The sequence below is a fragment of the Phallusia mammillata genome, chromosome 4 (genome assembly GCF_965637545.1).
Source record: "Phallusia mammillata chromosome 4, kaPhaMamm4.hap1.1, whole genome shotgun sequence".
In the NCBI taxonomy this organism is placed as follows: domain Eukaryota; kingdom Metazoa; phylum Chordata; class Ascidiacea; order Phlebobranchia; family Ascidiidae; genus Phallusia; species Phallusia mammillata.
In genome coordinates, this window is record NC_137255.1 from 20,997,570 (window position 1) to 21,022,621 (window position 25,052).

The 25,052-nt window shown below is 37.6% G+C and overlaps 2 protein-coding genes across 2 annotated transcripts; both read right to left on the reverse strand.

Moving 5' to 3' along the window:
* Positions 1 to 2,519: 2,519 nt before the first annotated feature.
* On the reverse strand, positions 2,520 to 16,612 carry LOC145223600 (uncharacterized). Its single transcript, XM_080090000.1, has 30 exons — positions 16,499 to 16,612; positions 16,059 to 16,169; positions 15,852 to 16,001; positions 15,521 to 15,614; positions 14,821 to 15,002; positions 14,678 to 14,758; positions 14,452 to 14,550; positions 14,253 to 14,355; positions 13,972 to 14,141; positions 13,813 to 13,907; positions 13,508 to 13,664; positions 13,300 to 13,430; positions 13,114 to 13,210; positions 12,846 to 12,944; positions 12,415 to 12,666; positions 11,166 to 11,270; positions 10,660 to 10,770; positions 10,076 to 10,225; positions 9,655 to 9,748; positions 8,911 to 9,092; positions 8,754 to 8,834; positions 7,052 to 7,150; positions 6,842 to 6,944; positions 5,594 to 5,763; positions 5,319 to 5,413; positions 4,725 to 4,881; positions 4,423 to 4,553; positions 4,139 to 4,235; positions 3,952 to 4,050; positions 2,520 to 3,661 (listed from the first exon to the last, which is right to left on the reverse strand). Exons 1-30 carry the CDS (start codon positions 16,610 to 16,612, stop codon positions 3,413 to 3,415), a joined length of 3,858 nt encoding a protein of 1,285 aa, XP_079946126.1. The 3' UTR covers positions 2,520 to 3,412.
* A 1,070-nt stretch (positions 16,613 to 17,682) lies between these two features.
* LOC145224669 (DBH-like monooxygenase protein 1 homolog) lies at positions 17,683 to 24,405 on the reverse strand. The gene is made up of 14 exons (XM_080091215.1): positions 22,745 to 24,405; positions 22,336 to 22,485; positions 22,041 to 22,134; positions 21,715 to 21,896; positions 21,573 to 21,653; positions 21,126 to 21,224; positions 20,863 to 20,965; positions 20,398 to 20,567; positions 20,223 to 20,317; positions 19,982 to 20,138; positions 19,558 to 19,688; positions 19,144 to 19,240; positions 18,846 to 18,944; positions 17,683 to 18,559 (listed from the first exon to the last, which is right to left on the reverse strand). Exons 1-14 carry the CDS (start codon positions 22,799 to 22,801, stop codon positions 18,305 to 18,307), a joined length of 1,770 nt encoding a protein of 589 aa, XP_079947341.1. The 5' UTR covers positions 22,802 to 24,405; the 3' UTR covers positions 17,683 to 18,304.
* Between the last annotated feature and the right edge of the window lie 647 nt (positions 24,406 to 25,052).

The following is a 25,052-nucleotide window of genomic DNA, read 5'->3' on the forward strand; positions in this document are numbered from 1 at the left end:
TTGCCATATCTGCGAAGGCAAAATTCCAATCACTATTCCGTTACAATGCTTTACAAAACGTTTCACAAGCTGTGGCCCTTTTAACAGAATATTGTCAGATGAATACACGCGGTAGGGTGCATCGCGTATCAAAATTAGCGCAGACAACCGTTGTAATGTCAACTTTTTAGTAGCCCTTTTAAAAAGAATTGTGAAAAGTGCTGTAGGTTAAGCGACTTGGCGTTAAAATACCGGACATTTGGAGTATTTTTGCAATTTATTTCCGGACACATATTTCACGCCCTAATTCAGGATGTTCCGGAAGTTCTTTGATGCTTATGCATTTCTCGCACCCCTCGCACCCTAAAGAAATATAAGCTTACATCACGACAGATTAGCAGCGGAAACGTTGAAGATTTAAAATAGTATTTATTTCACAATTTCCGCAGCAGCAATGCTTGGTCGCTGTGTTATAAAAAATGATAATAATGTGCTGGTCAATTGCAGTGAACTACGAAAACCTGATCTTATTTCTATTCTACTTCTATCAAGTGAGTCTCAACAACTACTTCTGACACAGTTAATAGTGCGGTTACTAATACAATTTGTTTTCAGTGTCTTTAAAGATACTCTTACATGAGAAGAACTGCTCATACATAGTTACATAGAAAAAATACATTTGACAAGCACAGCTGTGACACAAGTTTGGCAGCGTAACGTCCAAAGGGAATATTAACCACAGCTGAACCGGTTGCACACGAGGACGCGCTTGGTCCCGATAATGAAAAAAATCGGTCGTCTACAGTCGCGAATATGTTCATTATCACGATTCCTAAAGCTTGCTGCACGGAACCGGCATACTTCACATAAGAACAGTTTGGTTCCTGTCTTTTATTCTGGTTGCGCAACATACGCAATATCAAATATAATTTATTTTCAAGTATTGGAAGAAAATAAAATAAAGATCAAAACTAAAACAATGGCTTTCAAACTATGAAACACAAAAAAATCTGCTGCAATGGATTGCACAACTATTCGTAATAAGTGGTTTACGCAACGGCCCATCTTAAAAGAACAGGAAACCGAGAACACGAATTGTGTGGAGACAGCGACACCGAATATGGACTTCCAATATTTGATACAGTAAAGCAACACTGATCATCACCATATATCTCAAACAACATATGATTTTTGTGGGAACAAAAATCATGCTTGTAAAGGTGAAATTTTCCACTAGTTTATGTTTAGCCGAACCAATGTGCCAAAACGATAGTTTAAAAGCACGTGGCCTCTATAAATACTCCGGCGCTACGAGGTATTAACTGGGTTATATATATATATATATATGAACACAGGGGACACATGGTAGGAATCGTTGCGGTAAAAGCGTACAGTACAGTAGCAGAGGGACACGTGTTGGAGGCGCCACGTGTGTTAAAGGGGAAGTAGGAGACATTTTGCGGTAAGTCGGAGGAGTAGAAGGAATGTTGTGGTGGTGTTGGGTGACAGAAACGTGGGAACAAGTGCAGGTACTACCCCTTTGGGAATGTGAAATCATTTTACCACTGACCTACTTCACAATTGAATGGCTGCACTTTCGCTGCGCGCTAAGAGTAATAAAAGCAGCGTTGCAATAAAAACGTTATTTTAAGCTGCATTAAAAAAAACTGACTCAAATAGAGGATTTCTTTAAATCACCACACCTCTTTAATCTATATTTTTAAACGTAGAAACTACTTTAAGCTAAAAGTCAAAAAACTACAAAAAAAGCCTTAAAAAAAATCAAAGTCAAAAGTCAAAAAAGTACTGAAACTATACCTTGCCGAAAAAACAAAAATACACAGTGGTAGGTGCTTTAAAATGAATTGCAACTAGGGAATTAAAAATCTCCCTTTTTGCAAAAGGAGATTATTACAATGTTTTCCTGTGGCCCCCGACAAGGACTGGCTAAATGGCACCAGACACGGCACGTTTTAAGGAAGTGGGCAAGAAAACATACAATGACTTCAACAGTCAAACGTGCAGCCCTGGAGTCTTTCCTGCGGGACTAGAAGTAAAAAATAACTGAAAGCAGAGAGATTTTTATCAACTTTGTCACAAACGAGTTCAGATTGTATTCTTATCTACATATTTCGACAACGACGCATCTATCATTGCCGATCAAATTTATGACAAAAAGACGTTGCAGCAAATGGGATGCGGTGCTAAAGATAAATCCGAGGCTTACCTACGCCAGGTTATCAAAAAACGCTAACGGCTGCGCAATCTACTATCCCAGGCAGAGCTTAATTGGTCGAGTGGTCAGAAAGCAAATGTTGAAAGCCTTATTTCAAAGCAGAGTCGAGTTTATGATTTTCTCCAGAGTGGTCTTTCAGAATCTGGCTCTTGGTCAACTTTGTCCCAGTGGCATTGTGATCAACATACCTCTGGCAGTGTTTGCTGCGAGACCGCGTAAAGATTAATAGAAAATAACCTTCAGGCCACAAAGTGTTTTTTACCCCAATTGTGGCGTTTCAAAAAATCCGAAAGAGACGGCAAACTTAGAGTACAGAACACGTGTTGCTGCATGTGACGACAACAGACAGCACATGTATCAAAACGCACTACTGGTAAACGCACAACAGAACTTGTTGGGGTGGTCGCTATTGTTTTACAGCAGCTTACTCACCGCCGATAATTATCGAAAGCACATAAAGATGTAAAAGTTTCTTTCTAATCTGCTATTGAATGATCATGTGGAACTAAAAACAATCGAACACTATTAAATACAAATTTAAAATTGATCCTCAAAACTTACTGTTGCAAAGATCACGCGAACAACTTTAGTAGAAACCGCTTAGTTGAAAAATGCATCATGAAAACAACATCACCTTTTGTGTTAAAAATAACATCGTACTGAAAGATTCAAGTGACATAACAGCAATTTCAATTGGAGTTGAGGCCACAATTTCGGTCACACCAAGCACAGTTTTCTTGGACACACAATCATTGCATTAAAAACCGTTGAAATTTTAAGACTCTCAACACAAACAAAATCAAAAATGATTGCATGGGAGTTTCGTAGCAGAGCTAGTCATTTCTCCTTCTTGAATAGCAGGACTCGTTTTCTAATTTGTTGCATTGAAAGTTTGTTGCCTTTTAACGCAGATACAGAAAGTCCCACCGCATTTGAATTAACAAAAGTGTGATTTGTCTTTCGCGGTTGATCTTTAATGTGGGCACCAGCGTCACTCTGTGGCGGTTGCAATAACCAAGGGGCGTTCGAGAATCAATGGAAAATTGTCGGAGCTCGAATAAACCTTGACAGTTGAAACAAAATACAGCAATTTAGCCACATAGTAAACTCAACTTCAATGATGTTTGTTGACACATGGTAAAATATCTGGAATTAAACTGCAGCAAATTACCTACAACCTTTACGCATACAACGACGTTAATAAACAAAACTTTGTTGTAGGGCTGCTAACAGAGAAGCAACCACGAACAAATAAACGCCATGCAGTCTTTCAGCAGAACTTGTTGTTTTCTTAGCTTCGAAATCGGTGTTGGTTTGCATTTCCAAAGTTGTTGCTGTCTGCATGTCGGCTGTGGTGCCTGTTGTGGGAGATGTTGGTTCGGAGCAATTGTTTGTCTCCTCAACGTAAGGAAAATCAATTTTTGGCGCTGGGACATGCTTCTCTACCTGTAATTTCATCACAAGGTTCCGAAAAGAAATTAGGTAGTTTGAACAACTTTAAGGCATTCAGAATGACGTGAAAGTTCGCATGGTAACGAATTATAATTGCGTTGGGAGGATGAAAACTACGAAGATGGAAAAATAATGTATACAATTACACCGACTTTACGCCATGTGTCACTTTTGGTACAAAAACAAAACGTGTTTGTTAGTTGGAAACACCTTTCAATTTACCGTATAAGTTTTTGCGCACGTTTTTATAATAAACATAAATATTCAATTATGCCATATCTAACCCCGGCAGGTGGTTCCCCTTTGCTGAAGCAACCCTGAACTCTGAGCATAGATTTTGCAGCTAAACTGAAGTCATCAGCCGATTTCTGGTCCCAGTTCAGCTAAAAATATCAGGTTTGTGAATTCAGCCGATTTTTTTTTCGTTTAGACGTTTTTGCCTCCAGTAGAGACTACAATGCATTTGCTTACGGAATTAAGAACTTCCATAACAGTTTTGTTTTCGTACTCTGGCGGTGAATGAATTAGAAGGTTGTTCAAATCCGGATCATAATCGTCACCGACGAACCTAAAGCGATAAATATGTTTATATGTCCAATAATATATATATATGAGAAAATTCGTACTATAAAGCATATGCTGACTTATTATACCTTTTTATGCAAACCCATCACATAAAGCATATCTGCTGATTTAAGACACTGCTTTAAACTTCATACCCGTTACAAACTTAAACACAAAACACCGTGACTTACTCGACACGCCCGATTCCAAAATATCGAAGCAAGGAAACTGCATTTGGCACAGTTTCACAAGTGGGTAGTGCAATCTTGGGATAGTAGTAAACAAAAGACAGACACATCTCCTTGTCGGTGGACAGTCCACCCTAGAATTAATGTGACAACTGCATAAAATAGACACACAGTAGAAAGGTACCTAATATGATCCTAGTTCATAAAAAATTGGTACTTTTGTAATCTTCGTTTAACATGCGGCCTGTACTTTGTTGCAACCTTTTTTCTAAGCATTAAAGATGAATGCTGAAACGATGCCTTACCACTGTAACGTTTTCTTTTCCCAGCGAATTGTAGTTGCAAACCATCTGCATGGTATCTCCCGACATCAAGGCACGTTCCTCAGGCAGTATTCGAATCTCTTGAAAGTTGAAATCATACGAAGAATCTTTGGCCAAGTACGGAAGTTCTGTACCATTTCTAAAATAGCAGGTAACATACAAAAATACCCTACTAGAACGTAAGAAGAGCGTCAGTAGTCAGTACAATGTTTTATTTGCAGAAATGTTAATTTTGCATATTTAGAAGGCATCAGTTTCGTCTAAAGGAAAAGAACAATAAAAAGAAACAGAAAAAGTATCGATATACTTTGTATATTTGATAAGTGAAGACAGATCTGTTAGTCACCACCCTGTTGTACAGGATGATCTATGACATTACACTTATAAAAGATAACGTGTTTACAGCCTTCTAGGGCACAATATTCGCTTTAAGTATTTCACATTTTTCTGTTCGTGACCAAAAAATGCAGCATGCCAGCCAAGTTCTACAAGTGTTGCACTGGCTGACATACTTTGAAATTCACCCAGTAGATCTTAACATCTCTTTGTGGGAGATATACAATGTTGCAATCTTACCTTATATGTCTAAGAGTCAGTCCCCTGCCAAGCAAGTGACTGTGTAGCACAACAGCAAACACGTTAATAGAGTCATGTCCTTCTGCTTTCAAGTGCTATGCAAATGATAATTTCGATATTACATGGGTATAGTTTCGACGGATAATAAAATAAATGGGGTAAAATGACCACGGTAGAACCCAATTCAAAACCCATTACTACTAATTGTAACACTTTTTTTTTTTCATTTCAGCATAAAATCTAAACTATCGTTTCAATATTTTTTGTGCTTGTACCTCTGATAAACAGTTTGCAGAGCACTCGCCGTAATCCAGAAAGGTTTCCGCATTTGGAGGAATAATATGTTGATATCCACTGACACCGTGTCCAACCTCCATTACTGCTGCATCGTATGTACGAATCTGTGGTGTGTAGTAGAAGCGAAGACCGGAGGAGTCGACGATATCTAACAGACATATAAAAAGTACAACCTCATCGAATATAGTTAAAGCAATGTGTGGAATATTGGATCGTTTGTCAAAGCCTTAAAACGATTTATTTTTGTTTTGATTTAACACCGCAATTGGCGTTTTATGAACTCGATGAACTTGTGCAGGACGCGTCATATATACAGACCTAAACACATGTTGGTAGTCGGTAATAATGCATCATATCTTTTAACCATGGACAAAACCGTTTTTTTTTTGCGCTGGCATATCCCATAGGTTTTTGTGAAATTTCTTTCCATACTTCTCTATACCATAACTGGCAGAAGTAAGTCGACTTGGGCAGTGCCGGATTAAGGGTCTGCTGGCCTGTAGGTACATTTTATAAGTGGCCCGAAAATCAGGGTTGCCAACTAAAAAATTAGAATTATCAGTATTGCCAAATCAATGTCACAAAGATCGTTGTTGCAACTATAACTCAGGCTACCATGCAAAAACCTGGTGATATGCCTAACTAAATCACAACTTTGCGCGTTTTGGCCATTGAAAACGCGTTAACTAGTTTTTGGAGATCAATCTTACGGAGATCGCTTTCAATACACACAATAATTATTTTGAAAACATGACTAAGTTTCTATGATTTTAAAGAGGCCTGGATTTTTGACTAGCCTGTAGGCACGACACGTGCCTACTTTGCCTAATGGTTAATCCATCACTGGACTTGGGGCAAACTGACAATTTTTGATAAAAAATTTATTGCTTTTTCATATTACGTCTGTTTTATATATGCTGTTCGTTAAATGTTTTCAAAAACACTGGACTTTATTTACAAATAAGCCCAAACTGCAATTATTTTGAAATCCTTTTTCGTACCCCGAGCTTTGGCGATTTGCACCCCTGTGGGTTGGGGGTGCTCTAGGGAGTGGTTAAAACCCCTGGGCTAAATATTTCCAAAAAATTTACAGACATTAAAAAAGGTTTGCCTCCTGCATTTTTCTTTTCGATACAGGGTATATTATACACTTATGTTTACATGCTTGCGAGATCGCAACGACAACACATGAATTAAAGCCTTTCATTTAAGCAAAAGAAGCTCACCTGCTCTGATTTTCGGATTGTCATAGTGGGTTTCCATCACAACATACTTTGGGTCGCCTGGAGTGCCTAAAGAGTATCCGGTATGCTTGGGAAAGTGGAACGCCTAGTGAAACGGCAAATGAAAAAAAATAGTCACTTTGTTCCAGAATAAAACAGTTGCGCGCAAATTTATACATCAGTGAGAAAATGAATGGTGGTTTCCTAAATTACCCCTCCGCCGATGGCCCATGCAGCAACGATTGACTGACAGGTTTGAAAATCTTCGGGCATATTGCTTCCATAGCATCTTGTATCCTGATTTACATTGGTCTGTGGATAAGAAAAAGACTGGTTGGTGGGCGCACCTATCAAGTTGGAAACGGGGACGAATGTGTACAACACACGAATGAAAGGAAGTTCTCACAGAAACATATAGTTATATTGTGTTTGAACTGTTTCTGTTGAACTGCGTTTCTTTACCCCGAGTACACAAACCTAAATTGCAAAGTACAAGAATACTTATGTTTAATTTGCCGTTTGTTATTGACTTGCAATTGTAAGTAGTTACATTCTTTATTAGAATTTAAAAGCAGTTTATAAAATCTGACAGAAAAACCATGATTGTCACGCTAAGTACCAATCACAACCACGCGTTCTCCAACACTGCCACGTCAGTTCAACACACGGAAACACTGGTGAACCATGAGTGAGTGCGACCATAGGCGTCGATTTAGGGGTGACCGGGGTGACATGTCTCCCCTCCTGAAAAAACAGGGGTGACAACATATGTATTGTCTCCCCTGTTTTTGTTTAAAATAAAGTATTTCCAGAAAGACCACATACACGTCTATACCGTAAAGTAGTTGAAACCGGCTGTTTGTAAGATTGAAGGTCACAATCAATGACAAACGCAAGTGTCTCGTGGTTTGTTACGTAACGTAACAATGGTTGCAGTTACAATCGGCATTGTTATGTGATTGTTTTATTCCCAGTACTGGCTGGTTGTTCAAGTATCTTATATTTGCTTTATGTTAACTGCAGGAATGACTAGTCAAACAAATATTATAGGCATTTTTGCAGCCAAAACGCAAGCAACTCTCGAATAAGACGTTGCCAGTTTAATGTTGAGTAGTTTAGTTTAAAAATCGTCACATACAATGTAAATGAACATCTTGAACAATGTTTACTTAATTCCTGTGGCAACTTCACTATCTGTCTGTGCGGAAGTTTGCTATATCTGCAAACTTTGTTTCGTTTGTTTAACCCAGGGGTCACCAAACTACGGCCCACATTTTTTTGGATTCATAGGATTACAACGCCCAAAATAGACCACAACCAATTTGTTACGTCACAGACGAGACTACAAGTGTTAATTGTGCGCGAACAATTGCATTCTTTTGTTACTTGTGACGTAATATACGAGCATTGCTCGTCAGTTGATGCTAACTATACAATTTAACAGTCGGATCACCAGATTTTAAATGGGATTGTAGAAAGACCATATTTTGGCCCACCTATGAAAATCGCATCGCGGGCTAAGTATGGAAAGACGGCGCTAGAACATGTTAACTATGCGGCTCGCGCGAATCGTTATTAAAGTTATCCGGCCCGCAGTGTAAAACGTTTAGTGACCCCTGGTTTAACCGAATAAGGGTCATAACCTAGATCGTGCGGTCGCCAGGGCAACGGAGCAGTTAACGCAACTGCTTTGTGTTCCTAAGATTGTGGGTTTTAACGGCTGATGGATGTTTCCAAAACATGGAAAGGTCTCCCCTAAAATTTTGCAAATAATTAAAAAATCGACGCCTATGAGTGCGACATAATAATAATTTGTTAACACATTTATTTGAGTTGGCCTCTAGTTATGCTGAAGAAAGTGTGCAATGCATTTTATTAAAGCCCCAGAAGCATGTTTACATAACAGCATACTTACTATGTTGACGTCGTCTTTGCATTGATAAACAAGCATGTGATGAACGTTAAGCTCATTTCCGTTTTGGATAAAGGGTTCAATCTATACAGAATAAATAACACAGAAAAAATATTATATACAATATATCTATTAACGCATTTTTTATTATCTTGCACACCTTCACCAAATGGTGCTTTGAAGTTATTTCAGGAAGCTTGAACATGCGACAGTTATAGTACGTGTCCATAGCTGGTATCAGGAAGTTGTGATTGAGCAGATCAAATGAGAGATGTGTTTCCCCTTCTGGAAAGGCATCTTCATCACTTTCGGTAGGATTTAACAGCAGAAGGTTTTTAACCCCTAAAAAGTTTTCGTAGTTAGGAAAACTAATTGTAAAGGTAATGTAAGCAGTGTAGTGAAGATTAGGTTCATATGGCAGTAATGTCGATTTCCCTATTTCATTTTGGATTACCGTGTGCTCGCCAATTCAAGGGATGTTATTTCTGCAATAACTTCATAAGGTCGCTTCTTTACCGACTAGTCGGAAAAAGTATTGGAATGCCTGTGGGCTGTCCTCAAGCTTTTTCGGCGAAACCAAATGCGGAAAGCGCTTTCTAAACTTTTCTACATATTTTCAAAAGATGAAAAGTGTATATAGCGCGCCACAAAACTGAGCGTAAGTTGCACTTTCCGTTCAAACTACAAAAAAAGAAATCATTTTGCTGAAATACAGTTCACCATGCTACCAGAGCACCTGCCGAAAAAACAGACTTGCCAAAAGACAACGCGCGCTTGTTAGGGGTAGGAAAAAGCTATACATTTGAAAAAGTTAATTGCTAATAGTGCTCAAGGCAGAGCGTTGGAATGCCACGGGGTGTTTGAGTCCAAACACATGTAAGTAAAAAGTTTCAAACCCGCCTACCTCTATCAGTAAATTTATGTTGGTCGCCTTCACTTAGGTCATTTCCAGATGGATCTTCGTCACCCCAAGCGAATATCAGTTTTACCGTGTCAGCCTAACATAGTACAATATATGAAGTATTTTATACATGTAAAAAAGTGTTAAAAACTCCTTAAGCTGTTTATTACCTATTTGTACTCTAATGTTAGCATGGTTTTATTAACGGCACAATGTTTGCTTAGGGCTTACCTTAGGCAATCAAAACTGCTTGTGTCATCGGACTATATTTAGACAGGTTCAATAGTTTCGATACATGGGTCGTGATAATACTGTTTGCGATGATTTGGACTTTAAACGCCGCGTTTCACGTGACAAACAAGCTACAACGCTATACTTGGCTATAAAGAGGTAGAATATGAAGCATAACAATACCATTTCATACCGTTATATCAACATCTTCGCTATCACAGGGGACGAGTAAACGACGAAACTTGATCACAGTGTAACCATCGACTTCAATTCCCTCCAAAAACTCAATATTCTGAAGTGTGTCTAAAGATGGGTATCCATTGTAGCTCAAGCCATGACGATCCTAAAATGAAACTCGAAGTTACAAAATGTCTGGAACTGCATGCTAATAGTTCTAAATCAATTGGGATTACTAAATACAAATCTGATCACTATTCCTGCGATAATTTTTCATCATTTGTTGCCTAAACTTTGAGCTGAATTGAGTTTATTTCGCCGTGTGAAGCAAATCGTGGGAGCAAAATTGAGCTAAAATGTTCACCAAGCTGGAAATTGAATAATAATGTTATTTTTCCATCACTTGTCACAAACTAACACAGGTAAATTTTACATCAGCATGTTGAAAGCGTGACATGGACCGGTTACTAGAACTTTTTGACAGAATGTCGTGATCTTCAAATTAAAAGTCCTATTGTCATTCGTTCTACACACTCACAAGTCTGCAGATGTTTGCTGGCATTCGCAATTGTTGTAGTCAGTCACACAAACATTACTTACCGTAAGTATTGCCATCTCATTTTTCACCCAGCCGACAACAATATCAGCGTCTGCCATACTTCCTGATGGTGAAATGCCTATTCCAACCCAGCCCTGTGTCTTGCAATGAACCTTAAATAAAGGTGGAGTTACTTTAGGTTTTTGAAACTGATCTGTTGATGTTTGCCACTGTGACATCACAATCGTTGACAATTACAATAATGGAGTTGTCGAATGCGATATTGTGCATGCTACAGTATACTAATCACAATGCCAACAGTAATATTATAAACGTATTTTTTATTTCAGCAACGTCTAAGTCAATAGTAAACAGGCTTTTAAACGCAAGTGTTAATTTACGACATCTATCAACTTTTTGCCCAAAACAGCGATCGAAAACTGATTCAAATAGTAGTCAGCAAGCCAATGGCTTCGCAGTGCTATTACAACATATTAAATAATTAAAACAAGCACAAGCATTTTGTTTCAATTATTACGAACAGGCGAAATCTAGCCTATTTACCGACCTCGAAAGTGATAGTAGTGTTGTCAAAGTTCCAATATAGCATCATAACTTGGTTCTCGTCCAATACCACGTGGTGTGCAAAACTTTCTGTCGTATTGGGTTGGCACTGAGTCAAGCCAAGCAAACACAAAACAGTTAGAATTTGCAAATGGGAAACCATGGCGGATTATGCCAAGTGCTATAACGGCCTACCTGAGGCACAAAGCTACAACTAGTTATATACGCGAGATTTTATTGCAGTCACGCGACGAAGCAACTCGAGCAGAACAACAAACAATCGAATCACATAGCTTCGACGTCGCTTATTTCCAGGTTACAGGTTAAGTTAACAGCGCATTGATGATTACATAATTTTACACCTCACGCTATTTTAGGCTGGTGCCGATGTTTTATCAGGAGTTAATAAGAAGCCCAAGTTCGCGTATGTTTGCGGTTCAGTGCACACAATTCACGAGGTGAAATAGGTGAGGCCAAACAAAACAGCCTTTATCTGAGGTCAAACAGTACCAAACCTAAATGTAACACAGCAATATTCTTTGTCGACATTATAGTGTAACGGTGTTTTAAACTGCCAGTAAAAATGCATTCGTTAGCGTTATTTTTTGCCTAATGTTTATTTGAGAAACCACTGGTTGATAACTTGCATGATAATCTTAAACATTCCTCTGCAATACGTCAATCATCCTGGCTTTCTGCAACAGAACAATGTCGCGTACATATCCCAAAGGTAAATTACGTAAAGTTTATTTATAACCACTACGCCGGTGCTACCATGTACGTATTACACTGTTTGCTAAAAGTGATTGCAGCTTTCAAAGTCCAATTAAATATATTTCAGAAAAATGCATCATTGAAATGACATCATCCTCGTCATATAACGTGTTTATAGAAGGTTAAACTTAATTGTATACTTTTGATGTGAGCATATAGTAACCGTACGATTGCTCTTTTTCTAATGACATTTAAACAATTAAACTTAGTTACTGTGTGTAACCAAATTGTTTTTTTTAACAATTTAGGCCTTTACAGTAAAGTTGGTAGTTTAGCGTATGTTTGTAGAAAGTATTAATATTGTTATAAAATATAATTGGCTGGCATAAATTATACAGTGTGTAAACAGTTGAAGTGAGGGATATTAAATTAACCGTCGAAATCAAAAAGAAACAACAAACCCAGATTATCTACTGAGACACTCATTGCATTTAAAAACCGTTGAAAGTTTGAAAAACGATTAACACAAACACAGTCACAAATGAAAACATGGATGTAAGTTTCGTAGCAGAGCTAGTCGTTTCTTCTTCTTGAATAGGAGTAATAGGAGTAGTCGTTTTCATAGTTGTTGTGTTATCGGGAAGATGAGTTGTAATGGTATCATGAATAGGAGTTGTAGTGAAAGAGTTGCTTGAACTGTCGGTGGTTGTGTCAGGAGTTAAATCGGAGCAGTTGTTTGTAGGCTCAACATACGGATGGTCGATTTTTGGAGGCGGCCAAACCGGTACAATCTTCAAACATGTGAGTTTTTTTATAGTTGGAATTTCAAGAAGTTTTAGACAATTCAAAAGTTTTGAGACAAAAGTACTACTATTTAAAAGACAAAAAAGTTCGATTGAGTAAAGTTGGTAATCAAACATAATCGAGCTCTTGAAATTGTTAATTATTATAAGCGATAGAAATGACCAACCTCGGAAGGATATTCTCCGGTGGAATAACAGTTTTGTCTTCTCGCCATTGATTTTACAGCTAAGCTAAAATCATCAGCAGATTGTTCGTCCCAGTTTATCTAAATAAAATAAAATAAAATCAATAAGATCCTGCACACAAGCAGTGAATATGAGTTCTAACACTTCAGAGCTAGATAACTTCTCAAATAGTATACAACTTAACTTAGGAGAGAGGATAGAAATTTTAACTTTTAAACCTAGATACTGTCTTCTTTTACGATAACGTACCGAATTAAGAACTTCCAATACTGTTAGATTGGCGTATTCAGGGGGAGTCAGTATCACCAAATCACCCAAGGTCGGCATATCAACTCCTTCTGGTAAACTTCAAAAATACGAATTTGCGCTGTGAGGTGCCTGAAAGTATCTCACTAAAGGCAGTTTTTTATTATTTCAAACCGTTAAGTGTTTTACCTCACTAGGCCAATCCCGAAATATGGAAGCAAATCAAACATGGCCGGTTGTGTTTCACAAAAGGCCAACGCTATTCTTGGATAGTAATAAACGTAAGAAACGCACATCTCTTCACTGGTCGACAGTCCTCCCTGAATAATTAAACAGATGCAACATTTGTGATCTAGGTTTAGAGACATACAAATACCTACACTTTTCTACTACTTACTACTGTCACGTCGGTCCTGCCAAGCGAATTAGAGTTGCAAACCATCTGCAATGAGTCACCCATCTTAACTACCCTTTCCTCCGGTAAAAACCGAGTCTCTTGAAAGTTAAAGTCGTATGAAGAATCTTTGGCTAAGTAGGGAAGTTCCGTGCCATTCCTTGAAAAAATCAATAAGTCTTAACAAGATGCCAAACCAACGCTTGCAGTCTTTACAGTTCGCACAGTTGTTAATTATTCCTCAAAAATAACAACATCAGAATTAGGAGAAACTAACTTAAAAGTCAAAGAAATGGCGAGGGTCTTACCTGACATGCCTCAATGTAAGAGCATGGCCCAGCAAGTGACTGTGTAACATAACTGCAAACACATTCAAGGAGTCTTTACCTTCCCTCTTGAAATGCTGCGTTCAAAAAATAGAATATTCGTTTTTTTTTATTTCCATATCAAACTATTTATGTTCTTACTGTATCCAAACAGTTGCTAGAGCACTCGCCGTAATCGAGAAACGATTCGGCGTTTGGTGGTATAATGTGAGAAAAACCGCTGACAATATGTCCGACTTCAAGTATACCGGCGTCATATGTGCGCAGGTCAGGTGTGTAGTAAAAGCGTAATCCAGATGAGTCGACGATATCTATTATGATATAACGAAAGGTAGCACTTGGGTGAATATAGATAAGTGCCTGTATGATATTTTTTTTATTCACAACAATATACATGCATCAACATTCTTTTAAACATCCACCTGCTTTGATTTCGGGATTGTCATAATGAGTTTCCAAAACAACATATTTGGGTGCGCCTGGGCTTCCCAATGGATATCCAGCGTGTTTAGGATAATGAAACGCCTAAAGTAAAACACAAAATATATATTATCCAAACCCCTTCACGAATTACAAACAGCTTATTAAACATCATCAAAGGTTTATTTTGCAATTACTTACGGCTCCTCCGATTGCCCAAGCCACAACAGGAAACGAGCAACTGTGAAAATCTTCCGGCATGTTGCTGGTGTAACATTTCGCGTCTTCGTTAATAAGAGTCTGGGAAAAGTCTTAAATATTAAAACCTACGAAGTATTGATAAATACCCTTTATAGCACATTGTATTAAACATTAAGCAATATTAACGTGAAGCAGCATATAGCACTTTTATAAACATAAAACCTACTATATTGGCGTCATCGGTGCAGTGGTATACCAGTATGTGGTGAACATTGAGTTCGTGGCCTGCCTGAATAATTGGCTCCACCTATAACAACAGCAACTCAATAATAAAATCAGGCACTGCATTGTTGTCAAGGGTTAAACAACCTTGACCAAGTGATGTTTGGCTGGCATGTCAGGTATTTTTAGTAAATGACAATTATAATAAGTATCCACAGCTGGAACGTGAAAGTTGTCGTTGAGAAGGTCAAATGTCAAATGGGTTTCTCCTTCTGGAAACATGACTTCGTCTCTTCCCGCTGGATTGAGAAGCAACATGCTTTTGACTCCTAAAATTTTGTCGAAGAATTTACATTTTGGAAATAGAAATAGATTCAACCATTGCCGAGAATATTAAATCCAAAAAAGTGCATCATTTTTGCCCACAGAATCAAAAAATGCAGCATTATTGCCTATACCCTATTAACTTAGTTTTACATAGAAAACGGATTATGATGGTAGTGGTTATAAACCGGCACTGAATGCCTAAGTTTACTGCTTATTTATTATTCAGGTATTTGTTATACATTTTTACAAGTTCCTTTCAGTAATCAATAGCGAGTTTAGCATCAATTTCCATCCAAACTATTGTAAAAAAAAAGTTAAATTGTTGGTAACAAACTGTGCTTTATTTGTCATATTCACCTAAAACTTTTAGTATACTGGAATCAGTCTGTGATATTGGTTAGGCAATGTACTAAAAATCGATTTCGTTACGGGTATGTTGGCAACATCAGTTCTAAACAAGTCAGTTATAAGCTAAATAACGTAACTTTTTGAACCATTTAGGGCAATTTTATGGTCTAACCTTTGTTGGTCGCAGCATGTTGGTCACTAAAAGTTAAATCATCTCCTGTTGGATCGTCAACTCCCCAAGCATATATCATCTTTATCGTGTCAGTCTAGAATTTGTGGTAAAGTTTAACCAATGATTAAGCTTTGTCGCGATGATTTTACCTCATTCAATTAATCTTTAACTCTGAACAAATTTGCTTATTCGGCAATTCCATTGCTACTAAATCGATATTTCATTTGAGCCGAAAAAATGTTTTCTTCGGCATAATGGTACAACCTGCCCTTTTATTGTCGCCTAGCTCAAAAACGTTAATAATAAACAAGCCATGGGCAGCAGTGCTAACCGTTATGTCAACGTCTTCGCTGTCACAGGTGGCGAGCAAACGGCGAAATTTGATCACAGTGTAACCATCGACTTCCATTCCCTCCAACAACGCAACATCTCGGACTGTATCCTGAGGTGGGTAACCGTTGCTTTGCCCACCATGGCGATCCTGAAGTACAATAGTCATATGTACAAATTTATTTACTTCAGGAGTATGTCTACTTACTGTCAGTGTTGCCACTCCGTTTTTCACCCATCCGACTATAATATCGGCATTAGCCATGCTTCCAGATGGTGAAAAGCCGATGCCAACCCATCCTTCGGTTTTACCGTGTATCTAAAAATGTAAAAATGCAAGTGTTAATAAATTTTTGGCCGAAAAATATATGCAATATTGCATCTAATCTGTAATTTAGAACAAAGTTGTCAAACTAACAAAAAATGTAAATTTCGGCCCAACGGGTTTGCTAAACATAAGCGATAATTGACTCTGAAATGATGTAATAACATATTATCTACGTTCGTGCAGAGAAAGAGTAACTAGATGAGAGGCTCATTGCACAAGGGCATTTTGCCTCATTGGTTGTTTTACCTCCGCCAAAGGTCTCAAAAAGTCAATACACGATAATTCGAATTATGAATCAGCTCAGATAAAAACGTTTTCACCTCAAATGTAATAGAAGTGTCGTTAAAGTTCCAGTACAGCGTCATAACATCGCCTGCATCGAGAACAGCACTATGGGTAAAAGCCTCTGTCGTGTTGGGTTGGCATTGCGCCATAGTAACCAAACACAAAACAGCATAAAATTGCAGCCAACACAACATATTGAAGTGACGACTTCGGTTAAGTTAATTCTAAAACGACAACCTGCACAAAGCAATGATTCACTCAAATGTATTTTCATAAACTAAAAACAATACTAATTGCTATCAAAAAAAATCTATCATTCAATTGTTTTTAGAAAACATGTCTTTAAGTAAAAAAAAATCACAACAGCATTGTCAACTGGTGTACAAGTATTGTAGCAATAGTTGCCCCGTAAATGCTAACGAGCATCTTTTTATGCCGGCAAGCGTTGCAAGCATCACATGATATGTCACCTGATCCCAAGAACAAACAATACCGCATTTACCTCATGATCAAGCGACGTAATGTCTTTCCGCAACCGTTAAAGATAAACATTTTCTTACCCGGCGTACCACAGGTTACTTGTTTTTTCACGGGACCTCTAGTTAATAAACAGCAACTTTTAGTGTTATAACGACGTAATTATTGGTCAGTAATATAAAAATAACGCTATACGACCTGTTGTCGATTTTAAGCAGAGTATTCAAGTAAATTACGTTTTAGCACAAAGTTTAGTGGCGTTTTCGGACAGAAGATTTTCCGTTTTGTGTCACATTTACCGTGTAACTATCGTGAATGTTTTTAAAAAAGGCCTAAAACTGAGTTAACCTTATAGCACATTCAGTGCCCAAACCATATATTGAGCTACTGTAAACTTAGGTTGAACTGGATTCGGTTAATACAGATCTCCGCCTAATTCGGACAAAACTCAAAGTACAAATGATTTTAATGTGGTTGGGCTTGAACTAATCGACAACGGTTATTTCGGATCTTCGCCTGATCCGGTCAATTTTTTTGGTCCAAAGGGGTCCAGATTAATCGACGTTTACTGTAATTCTATCGCTTTACAGTACCAAAATCTTGACAAATCACCTTCCAGGATGAGCATGTATTGCAGTATTTTGTAACACTTAATCACCTGTTCTGGACAAAATGCTAAAACAAAAATGATTGTCCTAATAGTTCGTTATATTAAAATTTATTTCACAATGATTTAGGGCAGTGGTTCTCAAACTTTTTTATTGTCGGGGCCAAATGGTATTTTTTAAGTGTGTAGAGAGCCGCAAAAAACGAAACCTTGAGAAAATCACTAAAGATTATTACTTTGAAAGATAAAATAGCAATGTTTGGTGGTTTTCTGAGGTCTGGTGCGAGCCGCAAAATAAGTAGTTGGGAGCCGCAAGCGGCCCCGAAAACCGAGTTTGAGAACCACTGATTTAGGGTGACTAAAGCGTATCGCTAAAATGTCCGAATATATACTCAGCCACAAGATTGCAACATTATAATAAAAGTGTGTAAAGTAAAAATGAACACTGTAAGTGATTTGCCAAGTGATTCATTCGAAAAGATAAATTTAGAGATTCTGAAATGGTTGCGAGACGTTTTGATCAGAAAAATTAAAGGCCAAATGTAAAACAATTAAAAGGAAACTTGTTGTTTACAGGATGTTTAAATGCACTAAACGAGCTGAATGATCATGATATTTAAATGCCACATTTTTGTCCGGTTGGCAGAATAGCTAAATTAAAAATATACCATATATCCGTTATCCGGATAGTAGAAATTATTCACTTTCGAACAAACCCTATGTACGAGTTCTTTTTTGGGGACTTTTGAAAGATAAATTAAACACCGTTGATATTTTGCAAGGCAGCTGCTACAAACAAAATAACAAAGAAATAAGTGCAATTTAACTTTACAGCAGCACTAGTTGTTTCCTCTTCTTGAATTGGGGTGTTCGATGTGGGAGTCGTAGTTGTTGCAGCGGTGGGTTTATCAGTTGGGCGGTCAGTGGGAGTGTTGGTGGTGACTTGAGGACAGTTGGGTGTATCGTTCACATAAGGAATGTCGATTTCTAATGCAGGCCAACTATATTCAACCTGAGAATTTGACGCACGTTTTACCAGAAATTAATTTTTGAGGGATCCATCTTTTTACACAAGTATGAAATCGGATGTTGCATTGGAACTTAGAACATAACAAAAGTTTTTGGCCAAAACGTAAGAAAATGACCCTATCCAGCTTTCAAATATTCATGTGATAGTAATCGAGCTTCCTTTCTAAATACTTTTTTCGGTTAAAGTTACTCAGATCTGTGATAATCCGTTTGAAAAAAAGTTGACAAAAGGAAAAAAGAAATCATATAAATCGAATAATCACTATTACCTCCACGGGATTGCCTTTGGTTGAATAGCAATTTTGAGTTCTCGTCATCATTTTGGCTGCTGAGCTAAAATCGTCGGCCGATGCTTCATCCCAATTAAGCTGAAAATATGTATGTGTCCCCACAAAGCGAGGGTATTGCCAAAATTACATAGTTGGCCTTTAGCCAATTTACAATGTTACTCTATCAACTGTGCCAAGGATTTTTTCTCTTTGTCAGAATAAAAGTGTCTGAACATTTGATTTAGTCTGAAATAAACTTTATGAGACACAACGTGATCATTTTATACTGCTATTTTACCGAATTGAGAAATTCCAGGACAGTTTGATTGGCGTATTCGGGGGGAGACTCGATCATGAAGTTGTTTAAATTAGGAACATCGGCATCGCCTACAAAGCTTTAAACAAATAATGTGTGTTTGTATTGCCTTGAGATAAAAATAAAAACTTCAGTAGTAAGTTTTATACTTTAAACCGGAGTTGTAGAAGGGCCAAACAGGGCCTGAACCTAAGAATAAAAGCTCAAAACTGACCAGAAAAATAAGCCAGAAAAAAATAAAAAGTAACAAATCGCGCAAAACAATGCCGAGTGTAAAGTCAGGCTCGAACCAAGTCCGTCTTATTGAAACTTTAAGCATGGACCATAAAAACTTGGCTCGACGTACATCTCTGTATCAAACCCTAAAATACTTGTATTTAATAGCTTGTACCTTACCTCACCATGACGATGCCAAAGTAATTTAGCAGTTCACGTAAATCCGCTCCTGTTTCACAAAATCCCAAAGACATTTTTGGATAGTAATAGACATAGGATAAACACATTTCCTCACTGGTCGACAGTCCACCCTAAAACGAGAACAACAAGAGATGAATAAACGAAAAAACACAATTTATAAAACATATTTACTGCAACTAAATCAGTCCTTTTATAGCGCGTATTTTTCATTGGCTTTGTACACTTGACAACAAAATTTGAAAAATGCAGTCTTGGTCAATAATAATTCTATTCTAAACCCTATATTTGGGTATTGGTACCACGACCTTTTTAACCAAAACTAGGTTTAGAAAATGCAACCTTTTAGGCAGCTGTAATTACAATAGTCTTTTGATAAATGAGCAAAACAATCATGTCCACTTACCAACGTGACATCGGATTTTGTTAAAGAATTGTAATTGCAAATCATCTGCATGGAGTCGCCCTGCTTAATCACACGTTCTTCCAATAAAAATCGAGTCTCTTGAAAGTTAAAGTCATATGAAGAATCTTTGGCCACGTATGGAAGTTCCGTGCCGTTCCTAAAACAAATCCATAATTAAACTCAAAATTCACATATATTTGAACCTTCGTGTTGAAAGATAGCACAAAATGGTCGCATTTACCTCACATGTTTCAGCGTAAGTTCCTTGCCCAACAAATGACTGTGCAATAACACTGCAAACACATTCAAAGAGTCCTGACCTTCCGATATCATGTGCTGCGTTACAAAATAATGCAACACTGTTTTAGTGATTTACCAATCTTTTCCACGATCAGTTGCAGTTTTATTTTGCTTACCGATCCTAAACAATTGTCTGTGCATTCGCTGTAATCGAGAAAGGTTTCAGCGCGTGGTGGAATGATATGAGAAACACCACTAACAGTATGACCGACTTCTAGTATACCGGAATCATGTGTGCGCAAGTCAGGGGTATAATAGAACCGCAGGCCCGAAGAATCGACAATATCTAATAAGATGTAGAGAAGGGTTAAATAAAATAAAGCATGTGATTTGTTTTCCATCGGTCCGGTATCCAAAATTAAAATACGTGTACGATTTACCAATATATTCATATACACGTATTATTAAACGTCAAGATAAAATAACGAACGTGAATACCTCAAATTGTAATAAATTTATATTTTCTGTATGTACGTAATCATTTAGAAAATTGTAACTACTATATCGTAAGGAAATTAAGTGCACTAGTGGTGTGCGTTGAGCTAAAAACGTGAAAAGTACAGAATTTAACACGATATAACCTGGTTTGATTTCAGGATTGTCGTAATGAGTTTCCAATACGACGTACTTCGGTGCGTCTGGTGTTCCCAAAGGATATCCAGTATGTTTAGGAAAGTGGAAGGCCTGGAGTAAAAAACACTGTAAAACTGGAGTAGGTACCAGACATTAGGTCAGTCTGTGTATTTTGTTGTTATACAAGATAAGTTCATTTCGAGCATCGTCAGTGTCTAAAAAGCAAAGAGTGTATTAAAGGTACATATCAATTTTCTTGATTTTCACTTACCCCTCCCCCGATAGCCCAGGCAATGATAACAAACTCGCAGCTGTGAAAGTCTTCAGGCATATTGCTGCTGTAACATTTCGCGTCTTCGTTAACAAGGGTCTGTAAAAAGTTAGATATAATATCAACATCTTTATATCGTAGTGAGTGTGTTAATTGATAAAAAGCTCCTCTGGCTATTTTTCTCCCTTTTACAACCGATACTGTGAATCCAAGCGCTCTTATTATTGATGTAGCAAGAGTTTTTTGGCCGTTTATGTACAAATAAGAATATTAAGCTGGAAAAACTGAATCGCAAATCTATTTTTAAGGTAACGAAAATAATTTAAAGAATTGGATCAGACGATATCAACCACACAAACCGAAAATTACTGCAGTAATTTTATGTTGGTGTAAAGTTAATCAGCAAACCTTTAGCGTAAAAACAAAAAATCCAATTAACAAACTTACTATATTGGCGTCGTCAGTGCAATGGTAAACCAACATGTGGTGAACGGCGAGTTCGTTCCCTGGCTGAACTATGGGTTCCACCTAGGACAAAAACAAACGCATAAAATCAAAAATATTATTGCTATAAAAAATGTTGTTCAACCTTGACTAAGTGATGTTTTTGTGTCATGTCAGGTATCTTTAGTAAACGACAATTGTAATAAGTATCCTCAGCTGGAGCATGAAAGTTGTCGTTGAGAAGGTCAAATGTCAAATGGGTTTCTCCTTCTGGAAACATGCTTTCGTCACTTCCCGCTGGATTAAGCAGCATAATGCTCTTCACGCCTAAACGAAATTGAATCGAGCTTTTGAAATATTGCTTTAAAAAAACCCTGTATGAAAGTAAAGGTGTAGATAGTACTTTTAACAAATATCAGTGCCACGTTGAAGCAGCTTGTTCTTTTAATGTTATGTCGACAATGTTACTACCTCTGTTGGTGGTTGCATGTTGGTCTTCAAAACCGAAATCATCTCCGGCAGGATCGACGATTCCCCACGCGTATATCATTTGCAGCGTGTCGGCCTTGAATTCAATAGTTGGTTGTGGTAAAGCATTAACTTTAATGCTGAACTTCGTTTGTTACTGCGCCTTTTTAAACACCGCATTTCCAGGACAAACATGCTATAACACTACTAACCGAAATATCAAGCAAAACTAAAGTCACAACCACAAGAAACAGGTGATTATATAGCACAATTGCTTCTGAAGAAGACCATTTCATACCGTTATATCGACATCTTCATTATCACAAGTGACAAGCAGACGCCGAAACTTAATCACAGTGTAACCATCAACTTCCATTCCCTCCAATAACTCAATATTCTGAACTGTGTCCTGAGGTGGGTAACCGTTGTAGCTCTCGCCGTGACGATCCTAAAAGTTAATTACATTTTAATATTGTTAAGTTGCAAAAACCGATAAACAAAAAGCTTGATACAAATTGTTGTTTTAAAAAACAAGTAAAACATTTGTTGCGTCAATTATTTTGTTGCAAGACCTGTAACAGCCGTTGGCAAAAATTTGTTCACAATTGCGTGTGTGTTCATTGTAGGTTTGAAGTACTACTTTCCAGATAAACAACAACAGCAAGGGGTATTACACAAATTATTGACAGAGAAAAATGTTCACTTACTGTCAGTGTTGCCACTCCATTTTTTACCCATCCGACTATAATATCGGCATTGGCCATGCTGTAACGTATTAATTTTGAGTTTTAATAATTTGTGCTGATTTCATGGATTTTCCACTAGTGAAATTTTGGCCGTTGTTTACTAGCAACGAACCGTTTGAATTTGAATAGCCCCTTTTGATATCTTGTCCAACGCCCTAAATAATGTTTGTCCACTAACAGCCGATTGATTGAATGCAGTAACGGTCTTTTGTTCCCCCTACTAACTCGTTGTGTACGAAGTTGTTTGTGTTTACTCAGACTGCGTTGTCACCACAAAAGCGCAGTGGTTGGTTGGAGAGTTGCTAAGATGCTGACCGTTAAGTTGGACAATAGCTTGAGAGCCTGATATTGCATAACCGTTGAGCGTTGGTAAACAATATTTGAAATAACTGACGGTTTGTCTAGATCTATATATACGTAGTAAGTTAGGCCGAGCGTTATTCTACTTCCATTCTACTTCCATTCTACTTCCATTCTACTTCCATTCTACTTCCAGTCTAATTCTACTTGTACTACTATTCTGTTGTACTGCATTGAGCTGATGTAAGTGGATTCGCTCTGAGTAGAATCGAATAAACTACAAAAACAATCAACTTCTGGAGCAATTAATATCCAATCTGAACACGCAAAGGTTGTAAGACCTTCAACCATACAATTTGGCGACCGCGACGTGATTGGATTCATCCACGTTGACCAAAATTAAATTCAATCTTGAACACGTCTTACAATTTTGTGCCCCTGGCGACGTGATATATTGGAATTACCTATCAAAAATCCGACGAAGGAAGGACTTGCAAACGAACTGCAACATGAAGAGGCAACTAATAAACATTTCAACCAAACAAAAACCTTCTGACACGAAGTCAAAGGAGTATGGAAACGGATTCGAAAATGGAAACGGAACAATAGCTTCAAGGATGTTCATTTAGAAATCAAAAGTTAAGTTTCATATGTATTTTTGTTTTGCAAGCTTTGCCTAACAGTAATGTTATGTTATTATGTCATTTTCTATCCCCATCGCTATGTTTTTAAGTGAGCTAAGCGCTGTGAACACATCATATGTTTCGAACTATTTATTTCCGAGACTTAACTAATTATTTATCGCATTTTACTTGTCTCTATATCCATTAGCTTCGTGGAGACTCGATTTTTAGAGTTGAGACACTTTATTCTCAAGGTAATCCCCCCTCGTTTGGAAAAGTTAGCTCTTAGTAGCAACACCGTGCTGCTGGTCAGCACACATTCCTTTACGTGGTTCTGAGAAATACGTTAGCTATTGCGCGTAGTCGCCCGGTTGTATATATTTTTCACACATTGTCTGCAAGCAACATAATTACTACTTGAGCTATGATTTTTCCCCTTACATTGCACGAGGCTGAATGCCCTATATTGTTGCGCGATGCGCCTTTACTCATGTCATGACACATTATTACAAGGTTGCTACACCTTTACTGGCTAGATGGCGTTCCAAATGGATACACAATGCCTCATGATTCTAGACCAGGTTGTCCTTACTTATTATAGACCAGATGTCTATACCGGCCGCTGGCTGCCACGCAAAGCCATGGGATCTAACGAATATTGCTCCCACCTTAAGCCAAGTTGTTGCATTTTGAAGCATTTATACATATAAAGCAAAAGCGATTTTTAATTAGTGACGTTTTGTGATTTCGTCTTAAACAACCTAAATTTCGTTCCAGCTCAAAGCAAACTACTATATAACTTTGTATTTCTGTATACTGTCGTTTATTTTATTGTTTCAGATGTGAATTTTGGATGTCGTTTCGCATTGTTCAGAGAAGGAGGACATTCAAATTTTCACCACACCACTGTTGATGTACAACTCAACATACGCACTGGATTGAAAAACTACTTCCAGGAACGCGAGCGTTACGCAAATTCGTTGTTTTAAAGCGTATCGTATTGGTTGTCGGTGTAAAATCGAATGTTGTCTTTCTCTTCTAAATTCGTGTACAATTTTTTTTTCATATTGCATTATGATTTATTTTTCTTGTATTGTGATATTATAAAGTGAAACATTTGCTGGCAAGGGGCATATTGTAACGTATTAATTTTGAGTTTTAATAATTTGTGCTGATTTCATGGATTTTCCACTAGTGAAATTTTGGCCGTTGTTTACTAGCAACGAACCGTTTGAATTTGAATAGCCCCTTTTGATATCTTGTCCAACGCCCTAAATAATGTTTGTCCACTAACAGCCGATTGATTGAATGCAGTAACGGTCTTTTGTTCCCCCTACTAACTCGTT

Bases quoted from the DNA above. Each gene is read 5' to 3' on its own strand.
- LOC145223600 (XM_080090000.1), bottom strand. From the start codon at position 16,612: ATGGCGCAATGCCAACCCAACACGACAGAGGCTTTTACCCATAGTGCT. The intron at 13,211-13,299 runs GTAAAACACTTA...GTATTTTTGAAG, and splicing joins TTCGGGATTGGCCTAGTGAG to TTTACCAGAAGGAGTTGATA. The intron at 5,414-5,593 runs GTACAAGCACAA...TCATTTGCATAG, and splicing joins CTGCAAACTGTTTATCAGAG to CACTTGAAAGCAGAAGGACA.
- LOC145224669 (XM_080091215.1), bottom strand. From the start codon at position 22,801: ATGGCCAATGCCGATATTATAGTCGGATGGGTAAAAAATGGAGTGGCA. The intron at 20,139-20,222 runs GTAAATGCGACC...GATTTGTTTTAG, and splicing joins CTTACGCTGAAACATGTGAG to GAACGGCACGGAACTTCCAT. The intron at 18,560-18,845 runs GTAATAGTGATT...TCAAATTCTCAG, and splicing joins CCAAAGGCAATCCCGTGGAG to GTTGAATATAGTTGGCCTGC.